At 41.0% G+C, this 21,874-nt stretch overlaps 2 protein-coding genes across 15 annotated transcripts in view; one reads left to right on the forward strand and one right to left on the reverse strand.

Annotated features, from left to right (window-relative positions):
- FAM13C (family with sequence similarity 13 member C) overlaps positions 1–15,364 on the forward strand; it is a 147,591-nt gene extending 132,227 nt beyond the window's left edge. For 4 of the 10 annotated variants that reach the window (XM_064513717.1, XM_064513715.1, XM_026122435.2 and 1 more), the window contains 6 exons: positions 1,601–1,812; positions 8,040–8,123; positions 10,661–10,756; positions 12,034–12,233; positions 13,716–13,817; positions 14,634–15,364. In XM_064513717.1, coding sequence (XP_064369787.1) covers positions 1,601–1,812; positions 8,040–8,123; positions 10,661–10,756; positions 12,034–12,233; positions 13,716–13,817; positions 14,634–14,757 — 818 coding nt within the window. In that variant the 3' untranslated portion in view covers positions 14,758–15,364. Of the gene's footprint in view, positions 1–1,600; positions 1,813–8,039; positions 8,124–10,660; positions 10,757–12,033; positions 12,234–13,715; positions 13,822–14,633 lie in introns of those variants that run through there. The other 6 variants (XM_064513720.1, XM_026122428.2, XM_026122444.2 and 3 more) reach the window with 4 other exon arrangements.
- Positions 15,365–16,270: 906 nt separating this feature from the next.
- PHYHIPL (phytanoyl-CoA 2-hydroxylase interacting protein like) overlaps positions 16,271–21,874 on the reverse strand; it is a 66,952-nt gene continuing 61,348 nt past the window's right edge. For all 5 annotated transcript variants that reach the window (XM_026122488.2, XM_026122480.2, XM_026122465.2 and 2 more), the window contains exon 5: positions 16,271–17,621. In XM_026122488.2, the coding sequence (XP_025978273.1) occupies positions 17,087–17,621 (535 nt within the window). In that variant the 3' untranslated portion in view covers positions 16,271–17,086. The remainder of the gene's footprint in view (positions 17,622–21,874) is intronic.

The raw sequence follows: 21,874 nt of genomic DNA on the forward strand, positions 1-21,874 counted from the left end.
TAAAAGCTTCCTTGTGATAGTGCAAATGTAGTAGCAAAAGGTTTTTTAGCACTGATGTTATAGAACTCTAAAGCCTTTTTTTAATTTATCATAAAAATGGATTTTTCCCTCGTATCAGATTTGTTCTTGAGGGTCAAATTTTGCCCTTGCCTTTGCCTTGATTGCACACAGTTCCATTAACATCTGTGGTTATATCACATGTTTGCCCCTGGGGAGAATGTAGCCAGACTGATTGATTTTTTTTGAGGCTATTTATAAATTATCTAAATCTTTTTTTTTCTATTATAAGTAGATCCTCACTACTAATTAAATCACAGTATTATGCTTTATCTCTCTTTGGATATAGTTAAGAATGTGGAGACAGAGGGTGTGATTGTGGTGAATAACTCGTCTTTCAGTGAATTTCTTCTGGAAAACCCTCCTTTAAATGCTAGGCAGCATAATTGCTAGACTTCCCCCCCACCCCCCCCCACCCACGAACCTTGTGTTATAAATCCAAGAAGGGCAAATGAGAGGACATGGCCAAACTACATATTTAACTTTCTGAAAATTGTAACTCCAACTCCAGTATAACTCTGGCAGTCCAGTTGGTTTAGTTTTCATAGATCAAATTCACCTTCATACCCAAAATGTCTCAATCCTGTGAACACCCTTGATTTTGTTATCCTGAATAATGACACTGATTTTAGGTGAGGAAAGATCCATGACATCCACTAGATAGGTGCGACTGAAAGAGAAAAACACTTTCAAGTGCTTGAAGCTTCTCCTTCAAGGTCCCTAAGCCCTGTCCGTCCTTTCTAGCTCTAATAGTTTAAGAAAAGTTATTACTTTTGCCAACAAACCTGGCCTGTATCCCTAGACCATCTCAGCTAAAAATTATATTACTGTTTCTGCACTGATTTCAGTAAATTTAACATGTTTGGAGCCAGTAATCTACTGCCCTGCCCAAGGTCCTTCTCCAGTCAGCCATAAGCAAGGAACAAATCCTGGTTTTACGGGAGCTAATTCAGACCTTAATTCAATGTCCTCATTGCTCTGTGCAGCTCCCTAAAGCTCCCGGGCCTTTGGCTTCGTGTCAAGCTAAGATGCCCGTATATACTTTCTTACATCCAGGCGGGCTGCTGACTGGGAAGCTGGGACACCCTGGGACATCTGTGTCTTAGGCAGCGCTGCTCAGGTGCTGTTCTGACAAGGGAAATTATTCAAACTAAGTGGCTGATTCTCCATGTCAGAGCCAGCTCCATGGAGAGGCAGAGCTGCCGGCAGCGGTAGCCTGGCCGAGATGGCACAGCGGCCTCTGGAAAGGAGGGCTATGGTTTAGCTTGTGCTAGTGAAGAGCGGGGCTGGTTATTCAAACCGGCAGCACGTGGCTGTGCCCACTGCAGCGGGGTGGCAGCCAGCACGGCAGGCTCTGCAGCAGAGCTTGGCACACCACTTCACATGCTAGGTGTTGAGGTGAAGCAGAGTTACCTTCCTAAACTGTTGTGGTATGATAATAAGTCCGTGCAAGAAGTGTGGATGTTTTTTTCTTATACTGTCAGAGGAAACTTTTTTGCAAATATTTCTCAAATGTTTTCTTGCCAAATAATTTATCTTTCAGAGCTGAAACTCAGAATGTCAGAAGAGCAAAACTCCACCTCTAGAGCACCCCAAAGAAACGATCGTTGTGAAAGCACTGGGATCTCTAAAGAGACTGGGACGCAGGAGGCAGCAAGCGTGGAACCGGCTCCCTCAGTAGAAGAAACCATGGACAGTGTGTTGAGACGATTAAAGGAGAAAAGACAACACTTTAACCTTCCTGAGACTCTAAAGGTATTTCAAGCGAACAAGTGTGCCTTTTTCTTTCAGAACTTTATCCTCTGAGGCAGAAATAGGTTTGGGGGTGTGCATTCATACTACCTTCTGGCACTGCTGTGCATTTTCTCTCTGACAAGATAGCAACCCTGGTGCAGTTTTCTGAAGTGATCTTTTTTTTGTGAAGAGTTGCACAGAAAAAGAGGTGTTTTCAAACAGTGCTGAGTGCATTTTGCGCAGAGATGCATATTTGCTAAGAGCTGGTGAAACCTGTCAATTTGAGATTATGTGCATACGAAGTACATATTCCAGTCTATCAAAGATGGTGACAGAGCAAAAGCAATCCTATTTTGAGTCCACAGAAACTATGTGGCTAAAAATGTTCCTGAAGTGTCAGCTCTGTGTCAGCCCAAGGCTTGCTCGTGGCAGTGACTTTGTGTTTAATACTAGCCTCTGTGCTATTCTATCTGAGGAGCTGCAGTGGGAACAGGGGACCAAGACTACTTCTCCAGCAAATTAGAGCTAGAAGTCCCATGCACACCAGACTGCTTACTGGCCCAGGCAGGACTTAGTTCTGCCTGCTGGCCTCCCTTGCACTCTCAGGCTCCCAGAGAACTGACTGGGGATGGATTGGGAGGCTTTTCTGGCTCCCACGCCATACGCTGAAACAGAGACTCAGCTGGTCCTGGCTAGTGTGGAGGGGTGCGTTTTGCTCAGTCCTTTCACAGCAGGGATCAAATACAGCCAGACAGTCAATAGCAGATGGTGACCTCAGCTTTGGTTCCTGCGCAGGACCCGTAGGTGCCTCCTTGGTAGAACAGGAGGAACTGTGAATTTAGTGTAAACCAGCAGAACTGTTTGGTGCATCCCTTCCAGATGTTTCTGAAGCCAGAGGTGTTATGAAAATGTGCTGGGTGTTGTGGATAAAATTGCAGTTATTTTGTCATTAAAGGCCTCCTCTCACTAGAGGAATCTGAAAGCCTCTGGCCAGTCGATAGCACTGCACTGAGATCACACGGAGAGCACAGTCAGCTGGACTGTTTTGCCCTTCTCATCTTGTGCATTTAGTTGTGCTGATATTGCTCCTGCTCTTCTGCATTCTCAATTACTGTTCTGCATTTAGGAGAGGGTTTCATGTCCCATGAAACATGCTTGTTTGGTTGGGCAATTTATTTTTATTTTCAAACAAGTACATATTTTAAAATTCTACTGTACCTCCATAATACTGACACATTTTAGGATCTGTCTGAAGCTGTTGTTCTGCAATATGTATTGTGCATAAAAAGATAGTTTTATACTATTTTTACTGTCAAATGATGCAGCTTTGCCTGCTGCTATATAGCCAAGACAATCCCCAGAGGTACCTGAAATCTAACATTGAGACATCAGCTGTTGAAAGGAAAAGGGGGGAGTGAGAGTGACAAGGATTAGTGAAGAAGAACAAAATGTTAAACTGTGCTACAACACCTAACACTAAAAAATGATTTGGGGTAGATTTCAACAGCAGAAAGTAACCAACGGAGGTAATTTTTAATTTTTTGTTTGTTTGCTTTTACTCTTGATTCTTAATAACCAATTAGTGTATAAAAATTAGAACTCCATACAACTACGTTGTGCTTTTGTAGCTGAGATTTTTCAGCTCTGCGTACATGACTGACCTTTTAAATTGTTCTGTAAACCACCTTTTCAACACCTGACATGGAAAAAGTTAAATGTTTCCCAAACAGAACTCCTTTATAAAAAAGCAAACAACAATGAAATAATGAAACCTGTGTATATATTCCTGAGAACTAATGTTTTCAGCTTTTAAAAAAATTGTTATTAGGCAAGGAGTAAGATCAGATGACACCAAAATAGACATCAGTGAGGAACCCCTGCCCCAGAAGAACAATCTTATAAGCGTAAATTGGTTGTGGTTCTTTGTCCTACTCACTTTTCGATTAGTTGGAATTCTCTTGATTTTTGAAAGAAAACTTCCTAATTCTATGCAATGGCAGCACTATCCTGAAAGATTCTCACAGAGAACTCTGTATTGTAAATTAAATGTTTGCACAAATTAATATTTTAAAATATTTTTAAAGATTCATTTGCCCATTTTCTTTTCTTTTTGTATTCATGTGAAGAAAAGTTGAGTTGAAAGAATTTTCTGTTGGTTAACTCTGCTGTTTGATAATAGTTATATGAAACTGCAATGGAACAGAGGCTTGAAAAAGAATAATAGGAAGTTAAATTGATCTATTTCAAGATGAGATATTTTAGTTGGTCCTTAAGTTATTTAACATTAAAACGATTGATTTTTAATTGCGAGTCATTCTGGACTTCTGGAGGAGAGTGAGGTTTACAACACTGATACAAAATGAATCAAGGATGTCTGCTGGTTAGAGCAAAGATCAAAGACTTTTCAGCTATACATATCTTTGGTGTAGATCATAATTTTGAACTGAACCATTTTATTTTGTATATAACTTTTAAATCCTGTACCAGAATGTGAGCTACATTGATAATCAACTAAATGGTAGCTAAATCTTTTTTCAAGCTCTAGCTGTTCCGGGAAGGATAGTGTTCCATACAAGAGAGTGCAGCTCTTGCCCTAAAGGGCCTGGGCCTCAGCTGTGGGAAGCCTTCAGGCCCTGCTGGAGTACAAACGAGAGGACAGTTGTCATTAAGAAAGGTGCAGAGTGCAGTGTTCAGTGAGACTTGTGACACCGGGTTTGGGAACTAGTCGGATGACTGTTAGGAGCTGACAATAGGAGTCGTGCATCACAGAACGTGCGGTTTTAGTAGAATCTCTTTAAGGGCCGTTTTGTTCATCAGTTATTCAATGGTCATCCTAAAAAAAAGAAAGAAAAGGTGGAGAAGGGGGGACAAACAGGAGGGGTATAAAATCATGAAACACCTGCTATGTTTAAAGAGGCCAAACCACAAAATCTCAATGTGAAATAGCAAAGAGTATGGTTTTCAGAACAAAATGCCCTCTCCCCCCAAAAGGCTTATGAGTACAGTTATTCAATGAGAAAAATCCAGAGAAAATTGAAATTGGCTAGTGAATGATTCAGTAACCCAGAAACGGATGACCACCTATTCCTGTCAGTGTCACTAGCGCATTGCAAGTCTCTGGGAGCTGGTGACCGCTTTAGCAGTTCACCTCGGACAGTCCATTTTTAGCTGCAAGGGTGCAGAAAAAAAGCTTGAGAATGTAAATGTAAAGATCAGGAACTCAAAGGCAAATAAACACAGCTTGGATTCTATTACTTTAAAAAAAAAGCCCTCCTGATATTTAAACCAAGCTGAATGTTTAATGGCTGGGGATGTTATTGCCGCCTTAGTCACAGGGAGGAGGAGAAGCAGCTCTGTTTGCAGTTGTGATGCCCTGGCAAACGCTGCCTCGCCGAGCAGAGCCGGGCGGCAGCCAGGCAGGGCCGCGGCTGCAGTGAGCTGGCGCAGCACCACGCGCCTGCCCGGCCCGGCTGGCAAAGCTGCCCCGAGCGTCCCGGGGGCTGCGGGGCCCCTCCGGCGGGGAGCCCGAGCACCCGACCCGTGGCGAGGCCCTTCTTCCAGTCCCCGCCGTCTTACTGTCTGTCCTCAGATTTTGTATTTTCTATGTGCAAAGACAAGAGCTGACATAAAAGGCATAATGATTAGGGGAACGGACTTGTGATGAAGACAGCAGTACATAGTATTTTGTGTGTCTTTGTCCCAAGTTATGAAAACCAAACTACTTCTTTAGTGTTATATGCATTAGCATTATTATTGTTATTATTATTATTATATACTTGGCAAACATTTGTCTTATATGTAGTTTGAGGTTTTGCAGTGTGTCTCCCAAGGCTTTTCTCAGACTGGTTGCTTTCGGTTATCTGTCCTCTGGTTATTGACCCATTTTGGTCCCTCCTTTCCTTGGCTATGAAGCAGTGTTTTTATTTAATTAGCATTGAATTTCATGTTGTTATATTCAGCCTACAGTCCTAAGATGTCCTAGCCAATTCTGTAGTTTGTGTTTCCACCTGCCTCCTTTGATTTTGAAATTGTCAGCAATGTTGAGCCTAGTTGAATATAAGCCTGCCTTGAGATTACTAATGAAAAGAGCTAATAAAATAGGTCCAAATGCTTAGCCCTCTTGAGATTGTTTCTCATGTGTAAAATCAATATTAATGATCGCTCCCTGTTTACTACTAGCCACTCAGTTGCTTCAGGCTTAATAGTTTTTGAAAGAATTATCCTTGTATTAATTGCAGAACTAGCAGCAGATAGAACAGCTAGCTGTTTTATAATGCACCTAAATTCTAGATAGCAGGTTCTCTCTTAACGTGAATGGCAGATAATTTTTAGAGCAATTAACTCATGCAAACATTCAGGACAAAATGCTGTTAGTGGTTTTGTAGTGCTCTTGTGTTTAGGCAACAGACGAAAGGGTTCTGCTCCTGCTGAAGTTAATAGCAGGGCTGTCCTTTGATGTTAGGAGAGCAGGGATTGATATGACGGGTAGAAATGCTATGTTTGTTATATTTTTAAAAAGTAGAGGCTAATTATTAAATATACTTATGTGAGTTGGCAATAAAAAGAAGAGTGATTGACTTTCTGCAGAAAGGCAATGCCTCCCCTGCCCAGTCTCCATCATTTTTCACATCACTTCATCGTGGTGGCTGAGCTCTCCTCCAAAAGCTTTGAACACTTGGCTGTAATGACTATAGATCTGGGGTGATCTGGCAGAGACTGTGAAAAATTACATTAGCTCCATGTGTTCCCTGCTATTCTGACCCAGATAAAATGCTCAAGTGTCAGGAACAGATCTTCTTGGAAAGAAGGAAAAAGGAGAGGAGAGAAACACCAGTTAAATAGTGTGTTCTCGACAGCAGACACCTACAAATTTATTGATTGATCACCAGCACTGACAAATTATTGTCAAAAAATCAACTTTCCTCTTTGTGGTACTGAGATTTTTATTGGGATTTGGAACAGAACTAAACTGCTTCTCTTGTGAACCCCACTTAGCAGGATCCCCATCCTCCCAGCCTGCCTGGTGCTGGGTGTTTGGCCCGGCAGAGCGAGGAGGGTGCGACGTGGGAAGAGCCCACGTCTGCCACCACCACTAGCGAAGCGCTGCGCTTTTCTGCAGCCTCTCTGCAGCAGTTCGACAGAGGCACAGCATCCAGCCATAATTTCCTGCTGGCTGATCAGACTGTTTTTCCCTCTCATTTTAGAGATAGCACCTTTTTCAGCTTTTATGGTGTGTTAACCATGGTATCACAGTAGTTGAATATTTAGGCGTTTCACTGCAGATCTGTCATTCCACTGTGTGTGTGTGTGTGTGTGTGTGTGTGTGTGTGTGTTCACGTGCGTGCGCACATCTGTCTGTCTCCGCTGTTTGCATAGTTGAAACTTTCTGTTGTGTATCTGTCACTGGCCAAGACAAATCTATTTCTCTTTTTGGATGAATAGTTAAAAAGCTGAGGCATGCTCTCTCTGGATTTCCGCAAATTTTTGAGTATTGTGTCTAGAATGATTGTTCTTTTCATATGTAACAACAAAATCATATTTAATGTATAGGGAGGAATACAGTGATCTACGAACTGATCTGTCAAATGTAGGTTAATAACATCTAGCTGCCATTTATAGATTTTTCCTTAAGAGGGAATGAGACAAGTATTTCTTTAGTTTTCAGTGATTACAGCTAATCATGTTATCCTAATAAAATTTGGAAAATGCTCTGGGAAAACACTGCACTGCTATCTGTGGGACCTCTATACCAGCACCTTCTACGCATATGTTGGTGTTGTCTTTTGCCCAGAGCTCTCCTCCCCAAAACCCAAGCCATGAAATACTCCTCATGTACATGCAATATGGCTTTGCTATTCAAGCAAAAAACCTTGTTTAGTCTTTCTGTTAACCAGTATGCCCAGAATAATTTTTCAAATATAGACTCTGATCCTGCAGCTCATGAAGATCACTGCCTTACTGAATCAGACCACAGTTTTTACCGTTGGAAACTTCCCAGCTAAGGGTGCAATTGTTCTTTCAATATCCCATTAATGTGTATTTGTGGTTCATTTAAAACTGCATTCATATATAAATTTGGATCCTGTTCTTGCTAAGTCAATGCCAAACCCCATTGGCCTCAGTGTGGGCAGAAACAGAATTTCAGTATTACTATTTATTTGTGGGGAATAGATTATTAAATGGATACCTATCTGTACCCTTGCCATGAAATCCTGACTCATAATCTTATAAATAACTTTTTTAAATAGGATATGACAAAAAAGCAAATGACTTTGGAAAAAATCAGTCTTCAGAAATGTCTACTATATTTTGAGAATATTCATGGACGACCTGTAAGTATACCATGGAAAGACAGATAAATTTAAAATGATATAATTTCTCTAACAAATAGTTTTGAAATCACATATTAAATATATTTGGATGAATTTTATGATTAACATAATGTTAGTAATTTCAAAATAACCTTCAGATATAAATGTTATTCCTTGAAACTCATGAATTTGGATTGTATTTTAAAAAATAAAGTAAAAAAGCAAGTTTCCACTGGCCCTGTATCACTCTTTATGAGTGAAAGTTGCAGATTTGGATGATAAAGACTAAGGACTATATATCCACAGTAGACTTGGCTCATGCCTATTGTAATTGTTGGTTTCTGTAATCAGTCTTGTAATATCATGCTACAACATCCGAAAGGTTAAAATATTCAGCAGCTGTGAAAGGTTTACAGGGCACAATCTGAGATTTGAAATACAAAAATGAAATGACTTATCATCTGTGCTTTCCTTTATTTCATAGCAGCACTTAAAACTGTTAATTACAGTCCTTTCAAGGACTCAATATTAAAGGGAATTCGTTGGTGAGTAGGCATACACATTTGTGACTGTTGCATAAGAAATGGAGGTACAAAACAAAAAATTGCCACCATTGATGATACCATGATTTGAAAATCTGTCTATCAGCAACTGAGGAGGAATTCCTGTTTGACTTCTATGAATGTCTGTATTCATATGACTCTCTCTGTTTCTGACTTGTAATTGTTGAGGTGGAGGAAGAGGGGAGCAGCATGAGCATGTGTGTACAAGAATATGTTGGTTCTTAAAGATTATCACAATCTGAATCTGATCTCTCTGCATCTTGGATAAAATGATTTTTGTCTATCCTCTGTGGACTTGGAATGATAGATGAGGGATAGAGAGAATAAATTGGAAGGGTATGAAGCAATGGTATTTTCTAAGAAACAGAAAAAAAAAGAAAATGAGTTATTAGTCCTATATAAAAGGTAAAAGAGACATGAAGATTCAAAGATAGAAAAGAGAATAATAGGGCATGCTTTTGTAGCATGGGGTTCAGAGGGGTTGTTTCTTACTGAAGTAGAAGCAGCTCCAATGCAGAAGCAGCAGATGCTACCTGCATAAGGAAAGAACTAATCTGTGACAAAAAGGGGCGAGGAAGCAATCCCAGATCTGCCCAACAGCTCTGACCTAAGGTCACAGAAAGTTCAGGGACAGCTCGGAATTTAAAGCAGAGAAATGAAGTTAGATACCTACTTGGCAAGACTTTTACACCTTTTGCTATTAGGAAAAAATAAGCAATCTAGAGATTGCCTCACAGTCTGAGTTACTTACTTGAATTATCACGTATCTTAGAGGAGCAAAATTTAATCTTTTTATCTGTATTCATGTATTTTCCTCTGGGAAAGGGGTGGAGAGCCTGCATGCAGCAAGAGCAGCCAGACAGTGAGGCCCAGGTTCAGTTGCAAGTGCAGGCTCTGTGCCAAGCTCAGAGCTGGAGGGACCCAGGGAAGAGAGAGCTGCTGGGCCCTTCGCTGGCCGGAGAAGCTCACACGTGCACGATCTCCAGCTCTTTCTCTGTTTCTGAGCAACTGTCGACTATTGTCCATACTGTCAGCCAGACTGTATCTCTTCAAAGCTGCCCTGTATTCATTCATCTGAGCATGTGCAGGTGTGTTTCAATGCAGTAGAGCAACTGGAGTTCCCAAAGGCAGTGAAATTGTCCCCAGTGGGGACAGATGGGCAGAAACAAGTTGAGGAGCAGAGGCTGATGGTGGACTTAGTTTTCAAATGATCCTGTGTTGACATTTAATCATTTAGGAACAGGATGTTGTTCTGTTTTTCTTGTGGGATTTGCTCTTTTTTCCATAATACAGTAAGTTGGTCTACTGCATAAGTAGCTTCCATGAGGTTAATGGTACTTTTGTATTTGCAAATACTTTTGGCTGGATCAGGCTCTTAATACCCGATCTAAACTAATATTCTTCTTCAAATCAATACTTCTAGTACTCAAGTGCATAATGGAGCAAACTAAATGAAGAGGTTTGTCCTGACAGTGGAATGCAATGCCAGGGAGGGATGTGCACAGCAGGGCCAGCTCGCTCACTGCGGCTGGGTAGCTATATCGTCAGAGCTCTCCATCCTGCTGGGACGCTGAATATACTGGCCTCGGCAGAGTATCATGTTACTGTACCTAGGCTGTTTCCATTATTACAGTATGTGAGATACCAGTGCAATGCACAGTGGAGGAAGTACCTTCAGACTGTATTAGCATCTTCAGAATGAGAACTGAATAGTTTACTATTTTGGATAGTTTACCCTCTGCCTGGATGGAACGGCCTGAGGAAGTGACGACTCCACTTTGTATACTTTCCATTAGAAAACAGGCTTGCATTTTCCAATTCAGAAATACATGACTGCTTCTATGGATCATACTACAGTTGCCTTGGAATACCTATGGAAGCAAAACACACGAGGCCAAACTCTTCTCAGCTTTACAGGAGCAAATGAGAAGAGATTTTGTTTGTTTGTTTGTTTTCTCTTCTAGAGGAGTGTATTTTATTATGATTTCTTTTTAGGTAACTAAACAAGAAAAGAGTCTTATGAAGCCTCTGTATGACAGATACAGAATTATCAAGAAACTTCTTGCAACGCCATCTTTGATCACAACAATTGTAAGTTGGAAGGAATTCATGTCTTTTGTCAAGAAGACATCCTATATGCCGTTTGGTTTGTACCTGTTTGGTGGCAATATAATTAGTGATATTTGAAGAATCTGTTCATGGGTTTAAAACAGGCGGCTGATATTTCAAATAGAGCAAATGCTCTGTATAAACTGCCAAGCATGCCAGAGGTCATAACGTAATGCAACAGTTTGTGAGGCAATCCGTTCAAATGGTTGGGCAAGAGATAAAAGGCTGGCATTAGTTTCCTATTATGACTAACATATCCAACACAAAATGAAACCTCTCTCTTTTCATAAAACACTCTACTGTCACTGTATCTATCATCTTCTATATGTTTGTTGAAAATGCTTTTATTAATCATGTAGCACAGAGATCATTTGCAATACTTTGATTAATAATATGTCACTGTAATGTAATAGTACTAGTCTCACTGAATGAGAGTAGAGGTAGTGGAATTTGGCTGTTTTTAAGTTAATTATTGTGTCTCTATCACAAAAATATTAATATCACAGAGACTTGTACAGAATAGAGTAATTGAGGCTGGGCTGATTTTAAAAGGTATGCTCTTTTGTCTTTTTGGATTTCAGTGGAGCTTCAGATTTTTTTAAAAAAATTCCAGTCTAAATCTTTGCACACGCATAAGCATGCACACACAAGCACATCCACACTTCATTTCAAAATCTAGCTGAATTTCCCTTGCTTGGAAGGAGCTTCGGTCCATGGAATTTTCTGTGTAAGCTATAGTTTCAAAAGCCCAACTTTTCTTTTGTGGATGTACAAATTTGGGGAAGACCGCAATATTATTCTGTTTTGGTAGATAACAATTGTGGCTATAAAACCAATTGTAGAATCTCTGCCTCTAGCTCATGTTATAGCTTTAATTTTTGGACATAATGTAAACACTAGATGGTACGTGAGGTGTACAACCAGTTCCAGCAAGACTGTGGTGCTTGCATAAATGGAGAGTGTTCTCTAAACCTTTACTAGTTATAAAAGCCTTTGAAGGAACAGTAAATTGATCGCTAGAGCTACTCAGAAACAGGGCCAGCTTCTGTTGTGTTCAGTAATGTTGAGTAATACACAGTAACTCAGTGAGCCCCATAAGGTTCCCATGAACAGTCTCAAACCTAGGTAGAGCTTTTAATATTTATGATCTGTTTAGGTGAATACATCCAAGAGGCAAGATTCTAATTTATTATTCAGCCTATTAATTGCTGGTGTTGTAATGTAAACAACTAATTTGATAATGCTTTACATTTTGCAAGCAGGAGGAGGAAGACACAGATGAGGACCATTCTCAAAGCAGCCATGAGTTATCATCCAGTCCAATATCTTGCCTTCCTGTCGATGAGCACCTTTGTTACTCACAGGAGGAGAGTGAGCCTGCATATGTTTCACCTCTGGATGAAAAGAAAGTTTTCAGACAAACAGCCTTGTCTATGTCCAATTTACATGAGGCAACAATGTGAGCTTTGTCTTTTTTTAAGAATTTTTTATGTAGAATTTGTAAATTAAGCATGATCCATACTTACTGCATTAAGGTATTCTAAACCAAAGAAATAGTCCAATGATTTCTTATGGGAGAAAAGAGGCAGAGAATGCCTGTTACTTGGTCAGCATACCTCTGATTTGAGATATTCATTCAAATGAGCCTGTGTCAAATCCATAGAGAAAAGGTGAAGGAATATAAACAGATAAGAGAAATAACCACATATATAGAGAAGTAGATAATACATAATGGCACATCATTAAACAGTTCAGCCAGGCAGCATAGTCTGCTCCTAAATATGCATTGTGATTGATTGTATGAGTTAACTTGACACTGTGCAAAAATGTTTTCAGAGACAATGGCTTTCCCACCAGCAGTAACAGGTGATCTCAGTGAAGGATCAAGCATTACATTGTCACATGTGAGACTTTTCAGTGTGTGTAAAATCAGTTTCTTCCTTGCATAAGACTATTAGTGTCTGGATGCCCAGAAAATATAATAACCCCCACTCCAGTCCAGCAGCTCTCTCCATTAAAAAAAAACAAAACAAGAACTTCCTCCTGATTGGTATTTAAGAATTTCAGGTGAGAAATTTCAGCATGAGACAAGTTGCAAGGTACACATGGGCTGATATCGCTCAGCCTGAAATTTGTTTAAGAATATGCATCCTAGGAACAGACATGTTCTCATAGCTTATTGGATGTTGTATTTTCCTTGTGTTTTCATTGGTGTTTCATACATGCATAAATTGACTAGGCTCTTCCAAAACTGAGAGAAAATAAAAATGTCATTTTTTTTCCCCATGTAACTCAAATATATGTGCAATATTATGCTCACAAATTCTATGGAGACATTTCTATGCATTGTGTTAATATGAAAAAAATACCAGCTGGATATAACAGAATTCTTTTACTGCTTAAAAAAAAAAACCACCTTATCCTCCAAATATCAGCTAAAATATGCCATCCAGAAAAGTTGATTCTGGCTACCAGTACCAGTTCCACTGAATCCTGGTAATGCATAGTAGCAGCTGCTTTTAGGAGCAAGTCTTCAGTGTTGATATTGCACTGACTTTATTCAGTTACAGAGATGCAAAATGCCTCCTATGAGATGCTGCGCCCTGTCAACTCCATTAACTCCAGGTGGAATTGAGACCACTAACAAGACTCGGTCCTGAAAGCTTTTCCTCACAGAGTTTTTTTTTAATAGATTCTCTGCCTTCACTTTATTAGAAGGGGGGAAAAAAACAGTACTAATAAAAGGTAAAGAGCACAACTGTTTATCATGTCTGATGGTACAGCCAATTATATTCATATGTGGAGGGACGTGGTGGAATTCCTTGGGGCACTGAGATCCCTGCCAGCTGTGGCCCAGAGCAGCAGACTGCTTATAACACAGACCCACAGCTTTTATACTGCTTCCAGGCATGGGGGTTTAATGTTCTTGTCTCTCTTGCAGGCCTGTTCTACTTGAACATCTCAGAGAAACAAGAGCAGATAAGAAAAGGCTTCGCAAAGCTCTGAGAGAGTTTGAGGAACAATTCTATAAACAGACGGGAAGGTAAGTAGCCAAACTGACAAATGCTGTCTCCTTTCTCTCCTGACAAATGTTCCCCTTTGTTCGCCTATGTAGCCACGTGCTTGTTTATAGTAGGGCAGGTATTCTCATGTGTGATGGCCAAAGAAGCTGCAGCCAGGGTCTGGAAGATAATGTGGAGGCATCTGGTCTCTGTGGAGATGCCCCTCTCCCTGCTTAGTTCCTCCAGGATGCGGGCATCCCTGAGGAGCTGCCAGTGCTGGGGATCTCTCAGGACATGTCTGTAATGGGGATAAACCATCCAGGCTGTCAGACCAGACCTTTTCTGAGTTGAAGGGAGTCTGCTAAAAAGTCCTTCTGAAGATACCAATCTGCAGGGACTACTCTTGACAGTTGGGCCATGTTCTTAAGGCCAAATACATAAGCAGAAGCCACTGTCTCTTTCACCCATAAGTACTGGCTATTTTTTGACTTCTTTATCCTCCTCCCTTCATTTAGTAAGCTCATTTGCTGAAAATTGCAAAGGTAAGGGCATGTGGTATACTGGTAACAGTTTTTAAAGCTCTATGCAATAGCTTCTCTCCATATTTTAGAATGAAGGAGTTGCATTTAAATAGCTGACAAGAAAGAAAATTACCTGGTTTATGAAAAATTAAGTATTTTTATCCTGTCCTTATTTCTGTTTATTAGAGTTTTGGTCCTGTCAAGTTATCTGTAGTCATCCACAGTTAAAAACAAATCCAACACAAACCTCATTAATTGTTGCAGAAATAATTTTAAAGGCTGTTTCTCATCTTAGACAGACATAAAAGTGATGGCACTTTTATTTGCTTTTCATAGGAGTCCACAAAAAGAAGATCGGGTACCAATGGCAGAGGAGTACTCTGAATACAAGCACACAAAAGCCAAAATCAGGCTCTTAGAGGTTCTCATCAGTAAGCACGATGTCTCCAAAACGATTTGAAATGAGTGCAATGCAGTGGTATTGTTCTCACTAGGGAAAAAGAAAAAAAAAGGAAGTAATTTAACAGGTCTTGGTCTGCTGCACAATTATTTGACACACTGAGATTCTGATGCACTTTACCAATTATACTCGCTGGGATGAGAGAGGACAGCAATATGCAAGAATATTAAGCACGGGTGAGTGGACTATAATCTATTTTTTTTCCTTTTGAAAAAGCCTTGAAGTGCACTGTGAAAATGTTAGAAATTAAAAGGACACTGAAGTATTGCAGACCCTCTGTCTGCCCTGCTTTTACTTTAAAAAAGTGTGAGGAAATGCTCTCCTGGTTTTTACTATATCTTAGTATACAGTAATGTGCCACACATTTCCTACAAGAATTAATTAACATTAAATTTACAACTATTGTCAGTTCTCAGTGTGCTGATTTACTAGTTTAAAAGCAACATCAGCTTAAGCAAACAAACAGTCTGTCAAGATAGAGTTGCCATTCAATTCCAATAGCTTCAAAGGAAGGTGCATACACAGAGCCAGTGCCAGAATTTGGACTAAAATTCTTGGAGCAGAGCAAAGTGATGCTGCCTATGCAAAAAAAAAAAAAAAAAAAGAAGGAAAATGACTGCCAAATGCAACTATTGTTTTTTTAGAAATGAGAAAAAGTGTGTGGAAAACAAAACAGATACAGTTTACCAGGAAGAGGTAAAACAAAGGTACTGGATGCTGTCCTTTTCTGCTATGGTTTACAGGACCTGGCTTATGATGCTTAAAATTCAGTAAATAGATCAACTACATGCTCATTTTTATTTCTGTATTAAACTGTGCACTTTATTTTGCCTGATGCTATAACATTTGCTTTTCTAACTACCAAAGCTTGTTTAGAAGCATGCACTTTGTTAAATGTTGAAGTATTTCCTGTGTTACAAATTGCCACATATCTATATGAAAACAAGACTAGATTATTGCATTATGCTAAGATATTTTGGATAGATAAAGTACACGGTATATAATTGAGTGTCATAGTTATTTGGTGAGGAACGCTAGACTTATTGTTTACAAAAAACAAGATTATAAAAAAGCTATTTTTCCATTGGAATTATGCATCTTTCTTAAATTTCAGAGCACTACACTTTGTAATATTATGGAGGGTTTTTTTTTCACTATTTGTGCTAGACCATTTGTGTGAAAAGCAGTCTATAAACAGAAGGATTATCAGCATTTTTGTACTGGAAATCAGAAGCAGGGATTCTGGGAAATACCTAGTCCAGACATAAAGGAGGGAAGGAACAGAAAACTTTAAAAAAGAGTGGAATAAGTTGAATCATGTTTAGTCTTTTGCTTTACCTGTCATTTTGTATTGATCACATAGTATAAGCAACCTGTTTTCTATATTGGTAAGAAAATTTTCATTTTATAAAGCCTATTACGTACCAACCATGTTTGTATTTATATTGTATGTAGTGGTTCAGCATGTTTTTGAAAAAAATACACATTTTCAAGTAATTTGGAGGAAAAAGTATGACCACTAAAAAAAGAAATTTTTATTTCTCTGAGATTTGTTGTTTCAGTGTACTGACTTAATAATTTATAACTTAGCTTTTATGAATCAGAATGGTCTCCTTCGTAAATCTGTTTTAATTAAAGTCATCTAGAGCAACAGGAACAGATACAGAGCTATTTGAAGTTTACAAACTACATCTTTGATAAGGGAAAATGATTTCATGACATGTATACAATTGATATTAAAATGTAATCTATATATTCTATATGATTGTATAATATTTTATACAACAGTACAAATAAAATATTTTTCTATTATATTTATTATGTCGAGACACAGTTTCTGTTTTCAGTAAGCTAATATAAATAACATAAATAACACTGTCAAACAACACGTTGGAAGTGCTGACATTTCTAGGCTTTGAGATTTAAATCATGCTGCAATTACAACCTTTCATGCTGTTTGGAGTTATCCCAGTATTTGTTCAGTAGTTAAAATGAATGCATATTTAAACACCGTTTATAAGCCGTTATTTTTATTTTGCTAAAGCAGTTTATATAGGATTTTTTGTTATGTTTGGCAAGAAACAGAAAACAATTTTTGCAGCATCTAGGTATAAATGGTTGCCAGAAAGAAATCCAGGACTTCTAATCATTTAAAGCATTGGGGGAACAGAAGGGAAAGAGGGAGAGAAGAAATACTAAAAATGCTATTGAAGATTTTGAAAACTCGTTTGCTTTTGGTGACAGCGGCATGTGCATGCTTCTGAAGAGACTGTCTGACTATGGAAATGGACAAGAGAGGTTTGAAGACTCCTAAGTAATAAGGGAAGCTTTAACGTCCAACACTGATATTGCAGGTCTTGCAGCTAGGATCTTTCTTTGCATTTGCAGTAGACAAGCTCATTAGTTGGTGACCAGTAATTTCTGCAACTGTGCCAAGAGAGAGATCCACAGGATCAGTGTAAATTACTTCCAAAATAACATCTTGGGCATGATGGTAAACCATTACACCATCTTCTTCATTGCAGGTCAGAAATTTATTATCTTTTATATTTAGTTGAGGAAGGCGCTGCTTACAGAATTCGTCTCCCGGTGATCCAAGAGGGGCGATAACGAGAATGACGTAGTGGTAGGCTGTGTACATGCAGTAGAAGTCTCCAAAGTACAAGTTAGTATTTGGGTTGAAGAGTTTTTCAGCTGCAATCTCAAACCTGTATCTTCCGTAAGGTGAATCTTGTGGTGGCTTCCCAGTGTTAAACTCAGTGTTGCAGCTAAAGAAGATGCCTTCCAGCTTCCCACTGATTGGAGAGCCATGACTGCCACTGTTATCCTTAACAGAGGGCTGCATAGCATTTCCATGATGCTCTCTACAAATGAATGACTGGTATTGTTTATTTTGTAACACAGTTAAAAAAGGGTAAGTCAGGACCTCATGCTGTTTGGTAACAGTACTGAAGGGACGGACACACACACACACACACACACACACACACACACACAGAGACACAGACACACACAGACACAGACACACAGACACACACACACACACACACACACACACACACCTGTTAAAATGAAAACTGTGATCTTAGGCATAAAATCAAGTGTACCCAGCCTCAGAAAGAGCTGGAACAACTCATGCTAGAGGAAAAAAGATTGCTTTTCCAGTCTGGCTCCTCTGCCAGCTGTGAGCTGTATGGGTATGATAGGAAGGCAAAGAATAGCACAAACAAAAAAGCCCCCAAACCACCAATATCTTTAATTAGCTGATTTGTTTAGCTTTCCACTACAATTCTAACAATAAACACATTTTAGCTTAATCACATGTTGAAAATTACAAGTGAATCTCAATGTGCTGAACATCCTGTTTGTTAATGCATATTTTTAGCAGAGGCAGTATGTATTTCATATAGGAAACAGCCAGTGAAAGTTATTTCTGAATGATGTTTTTCAGAGAGCTTATAGGAAGGAATGTACTGCCTGCTATAATTTTTTCCTCAAAATGATAATTTAAGGTCTAATTTGTCTACTGCTGACTTCAATCAAAGCAGAGCTGAGCACAGAATATTAGGTAATTTGGTTAGTTTCCACTGTGGTTGATGTCCAGCTCCTGCACTCCCTAGTTCTAAGGGGAAAAAAATATACAAGACCAACTTTGTTTTTTTGCAAGCTGAGGTCAGTCTGGTTCCAGTGAAAAGAAGCGTTCAGCATTACAAGTGAATATTTAAACCCCTAAATTCCAAGTTGCACTCAGCACCATTAGGCTGCTAAATTTAGGAGAACAGGCCAAAATACCCCATCTAATCCTCTTCAGCACCTGAGATTTTATGTAGAGCAGGCAGTTCCTCAGAACTTGTGCCCTACACTTGTGACAGTTTTGGCTCTCCACACCTGCAACCATGTTTTAAGAATTAAAACATTCCCTCTTGTGAGTCCTGCAAAGGATTTATTAGGCATACTTGGAGCATGCCTTACGTACACTGACAGACTAAAAAGAGAGGAGGTTATGGAAGAATCTTAGATCTCTCTCTATCTGTTTTTTTTTTTTTTTGAGGTGTGATGCTAGACAAGAGAGAAGGTTCTCTCCTCTCTCTCTCTCCCTGTCTTCCTCTCTCTCTCCCTCTTTCTGTCTGTCTCTCCCTCTTTCTCTCTATTTCTGTCCCTATCTCTCTCTCTCTGTCCCTTTCTCTGTCCCTGTCTTCCTCTCTGTCTCTTTCTGTCGCTGTCCCTCTCTGTCTCTCTCTCTCTCTGTCCCTGTCCTTCCTCTCTGTCTGCCTCTGTCTCTCTATCCCTGTCTTCCTCTCTCTCCATCTCTCTATCTGTTTTTGTCTGTCTTCCTCTGTCTCTCTCTGTCCCTGTCTTGCTCTCTCTCCGTCTCTCTCTGTCTCTCTTGCTTTCACCCTCTCTTTCTCTCTCCCTTTCTCTTTCCCTCTCTCTCTGTCCCTCTCTGTCTCTTTCTCTCTCTCTCTGTCCCTGTCCTTCCTCTCTGTCTGCCTCTGTCTCTCTCTGTCCCTGTCCTTCCTCTCTGTCTGCCTCTGTCTCTCTCTGTCCCTCTCTTCCTCTCTCTGTCCATCTCTCTGTCTTTGTCTCTGTCCTTGTCTTCCTCTCTCTCTCCGTCTCTCTCTTTCCTTCTATCTCTTTTCTCTCTCTTGCTCTGTCTCTTTCCCTCTGTCTCTTTATTTGTCTCTCTCTCTCTCTGTCCCTGTCCTTCCTGTCTGTCTGCCTCTGTCTGTCTCTCTCTCTGTCCCTGTCTTCCTCTCTCTCTCTGTCTCTCTCTTTCCGTCTCTCTCTCCCTCTCTCTTTCCATCTCTCTCTCTCTTCCTCTCCGTCTCTCTGTCCCTGTCTTCCTCTCTCTCCCTCCATCTCTCTCTCTTTCTCTTTCCGTCTCTTTCCCCCCTCTGTATCTTTATTTGTCTCTCTCTGTCCGTCCCTGTGCTTCCTGTCTGTCTGCTGCTCTCTGTCGCTGTCTTCCTGTCTCTCTCCATCTGTCTTCCTGTCTCTCTCCATCTGTCTTCCTCTCTCTCTCCATCTCTGTCTTCCTCTCTCTCTCCATCTCTGTCTTCCTCTCTGTCTTCCTCTGTCTTCCTCTCTCCGTCTCCCTCTCTCTCCCCCCTTTCTCCCTCTCTCTCTTCCCATCTCTTTCCCTCTCTCTTTCCATCTCTTTCCCTCTGTCTCTCTCTCCATCTCTGTGTCTCTCTAGGTCTTCCTGTCTCTGTCCCTGTCTTTCTCTCTCTCTCTGTCTCTCTCTCTCCATCCTCCTCTCTCTCTTTCCGTCTCTCTCTCTCTCTCTGTCTCTTTCCCTCTCTCTCTCTTTATTTGTCTCTCTCTCTGTCCCTGTCCTTCCTCTCTCTCTCTGTCTCTTTGTCCCTGTCTTCCTCTGTCTCTCTCTCTCTCTTCCTGTCTCTGTCCCTGTCTTCCTGTCTCTGTCCCTGTCTTCCTGTCTCTCTCTCTCTGTCACTGTCTCTGCCTCTCTCTGTCCCTGTCTTCCCCCTCTCTCCGTCTCTCTCTGTCCCTATCTTCCTCTCTGTCTCTCCCTCTGTCTCTGTCCCTCTTTCTCTCTCTCTCTTTCTGTCCGTCTGTTTCTCTCTGTCCTTCTCTTTGTCTCTTTCTCTCTCTGTGCCTGTCTTCCTCTCTCTCTCTCTTTCTGTCCCCATCCCTCTCTCTCTGTCCCTCTCTCTCTCCCTCTCTGTCTCTTTGTCTCTCTCTCTCTGTCCCTGTCCTTCCTCTGTCTGCCTCTGTCTTTCTCTCTCTATCCCTGTCTTCCTCTCTCTCTCTCTCCATCTGTTTGTCTTTCCTCTCTGTCTCTCTCTGTCCCTGTCTTCCTCTCTCTCCATCTCTCTCCCTCTCTGTCCATCTCTTTGCTCTCTTTTGCCCTCTCTCTTTCCCTCTGTCTCTCTCTGTCCCTCTGTCTCTTTATTTCTCTCTCTCTGTCCCTGTCCTTCCTCTGTCTCTCTCTCTCTGTCCCTCTCTTCCTGTCTCTCTCCATCTGTCTTCCTCTGTCCCTGTCCTCCTCTCTCTCCCCATCTCTCTCTTTCTTTTTATCTTTTCTCTCCCTTGCTCTCTCTCTTGCTCTCTCCCTCTCTCTCTCCCTCTATTTGTGTCTCTCTCTATCCTTGTCCTTCCTGTGTCTGCCTGCCTGTCTGTCTCTCTCTGTCCCTGTCTTCCTCTCTGTCTCTCTCCATGTCTCTCTCTGTCTCTGAATTCCTCTCTCTCTCCGTCCCTGTCTTCCTCTCTCTCTCCGTCTCTCTCTCTCCATCTTTCTCCCTCTCTTTCCATCTCTCTCTGTCTCTCTGTCCCCGTCTTCCTGTTTCTCTCTGTCCCTGCCTTCCTCTCTCTCTCTCCATCTCTTCCTCTCTCTCTCTTCCTCTCTGTCTCTTTCTCTTTCTCTCTCTCTTTGTCTCTGTCTGTCCCTGTGCTTCTCTGTCTGCCTGTCTGTCTTTCTGTTGCTGTCTTCCTCTGTCTCTCTCCATCTGTCATCTGTCTTCCTCTCTCTCCCTCTCTTTCTCCCTCTCTCCTTCTCTCTCTCCCCCTCTCTCCCTCTTTCTCTCCCCTCCCCTCCCTCTCTCCCTCTGCCTCTTTCTCCCTCTCTCTTTCTCCCTATCTCTCTCCCTCTCTCTCTCTCCATCCTCCCTCTCTGTCTCTATCTCCGTCTCTCTCTCTGTCTTCCTGTCTCTCTGTCCGTCTTTCTCTCTCTGTCTCTTTCTCCCTCTCTTTCTGTCTCTCTCTGTCTCTTTCCCTCTGTCTCTCTTTCCCTCTGTCTCTGTCTCTCTCTCTCTCTGTCTCTTTGTCTCTCTCTCTGTCCCTGTCCTTCCTGTCTTCGTCTGTCTGTCTTCCTCTCTGTCTCTCTCTGTCTCTCTCTTTCTCCTTCTTTCTCCCTCTCTCTCTTTCCCGCTCTCTCTCTTTCCATCTCTTTCCCTCTCTGTCTCTGTCTGTGTCTCTGTCTTCCTCTCTCTCTCTGCCCGTCTTCCTCTCTCTCTCTCTCCATCTCTCTGTCTTCCTCTCTTTCGCTCTCTGTCCCTGTCTTCCTCTCTCTCCCCATCTGTCTCCCTCTCTGTCTTCCTCTCTCTCTCTCTGTCCGTCTTCCTCTCTGTCTTCCTCTCTCTGTCTCTCTCTCTTTCCC

The sequence above is a fragment of the Dromaius novaehollandiae genome, chromosome 6 (genome assembly GCF_036370855.1).
Source record: "Dromaius novaehollandiae isolate bDroNov1 chromosome 6, bDroNov1.hap1, whole genome shotgun sequence".
NCBI classification, from domain to species: Eukaryota; Metazoa; Chordata; class Aves; order Casuariiformes; family Dromaiidae; genus Dromaius; species Dromaius novaehollandiae.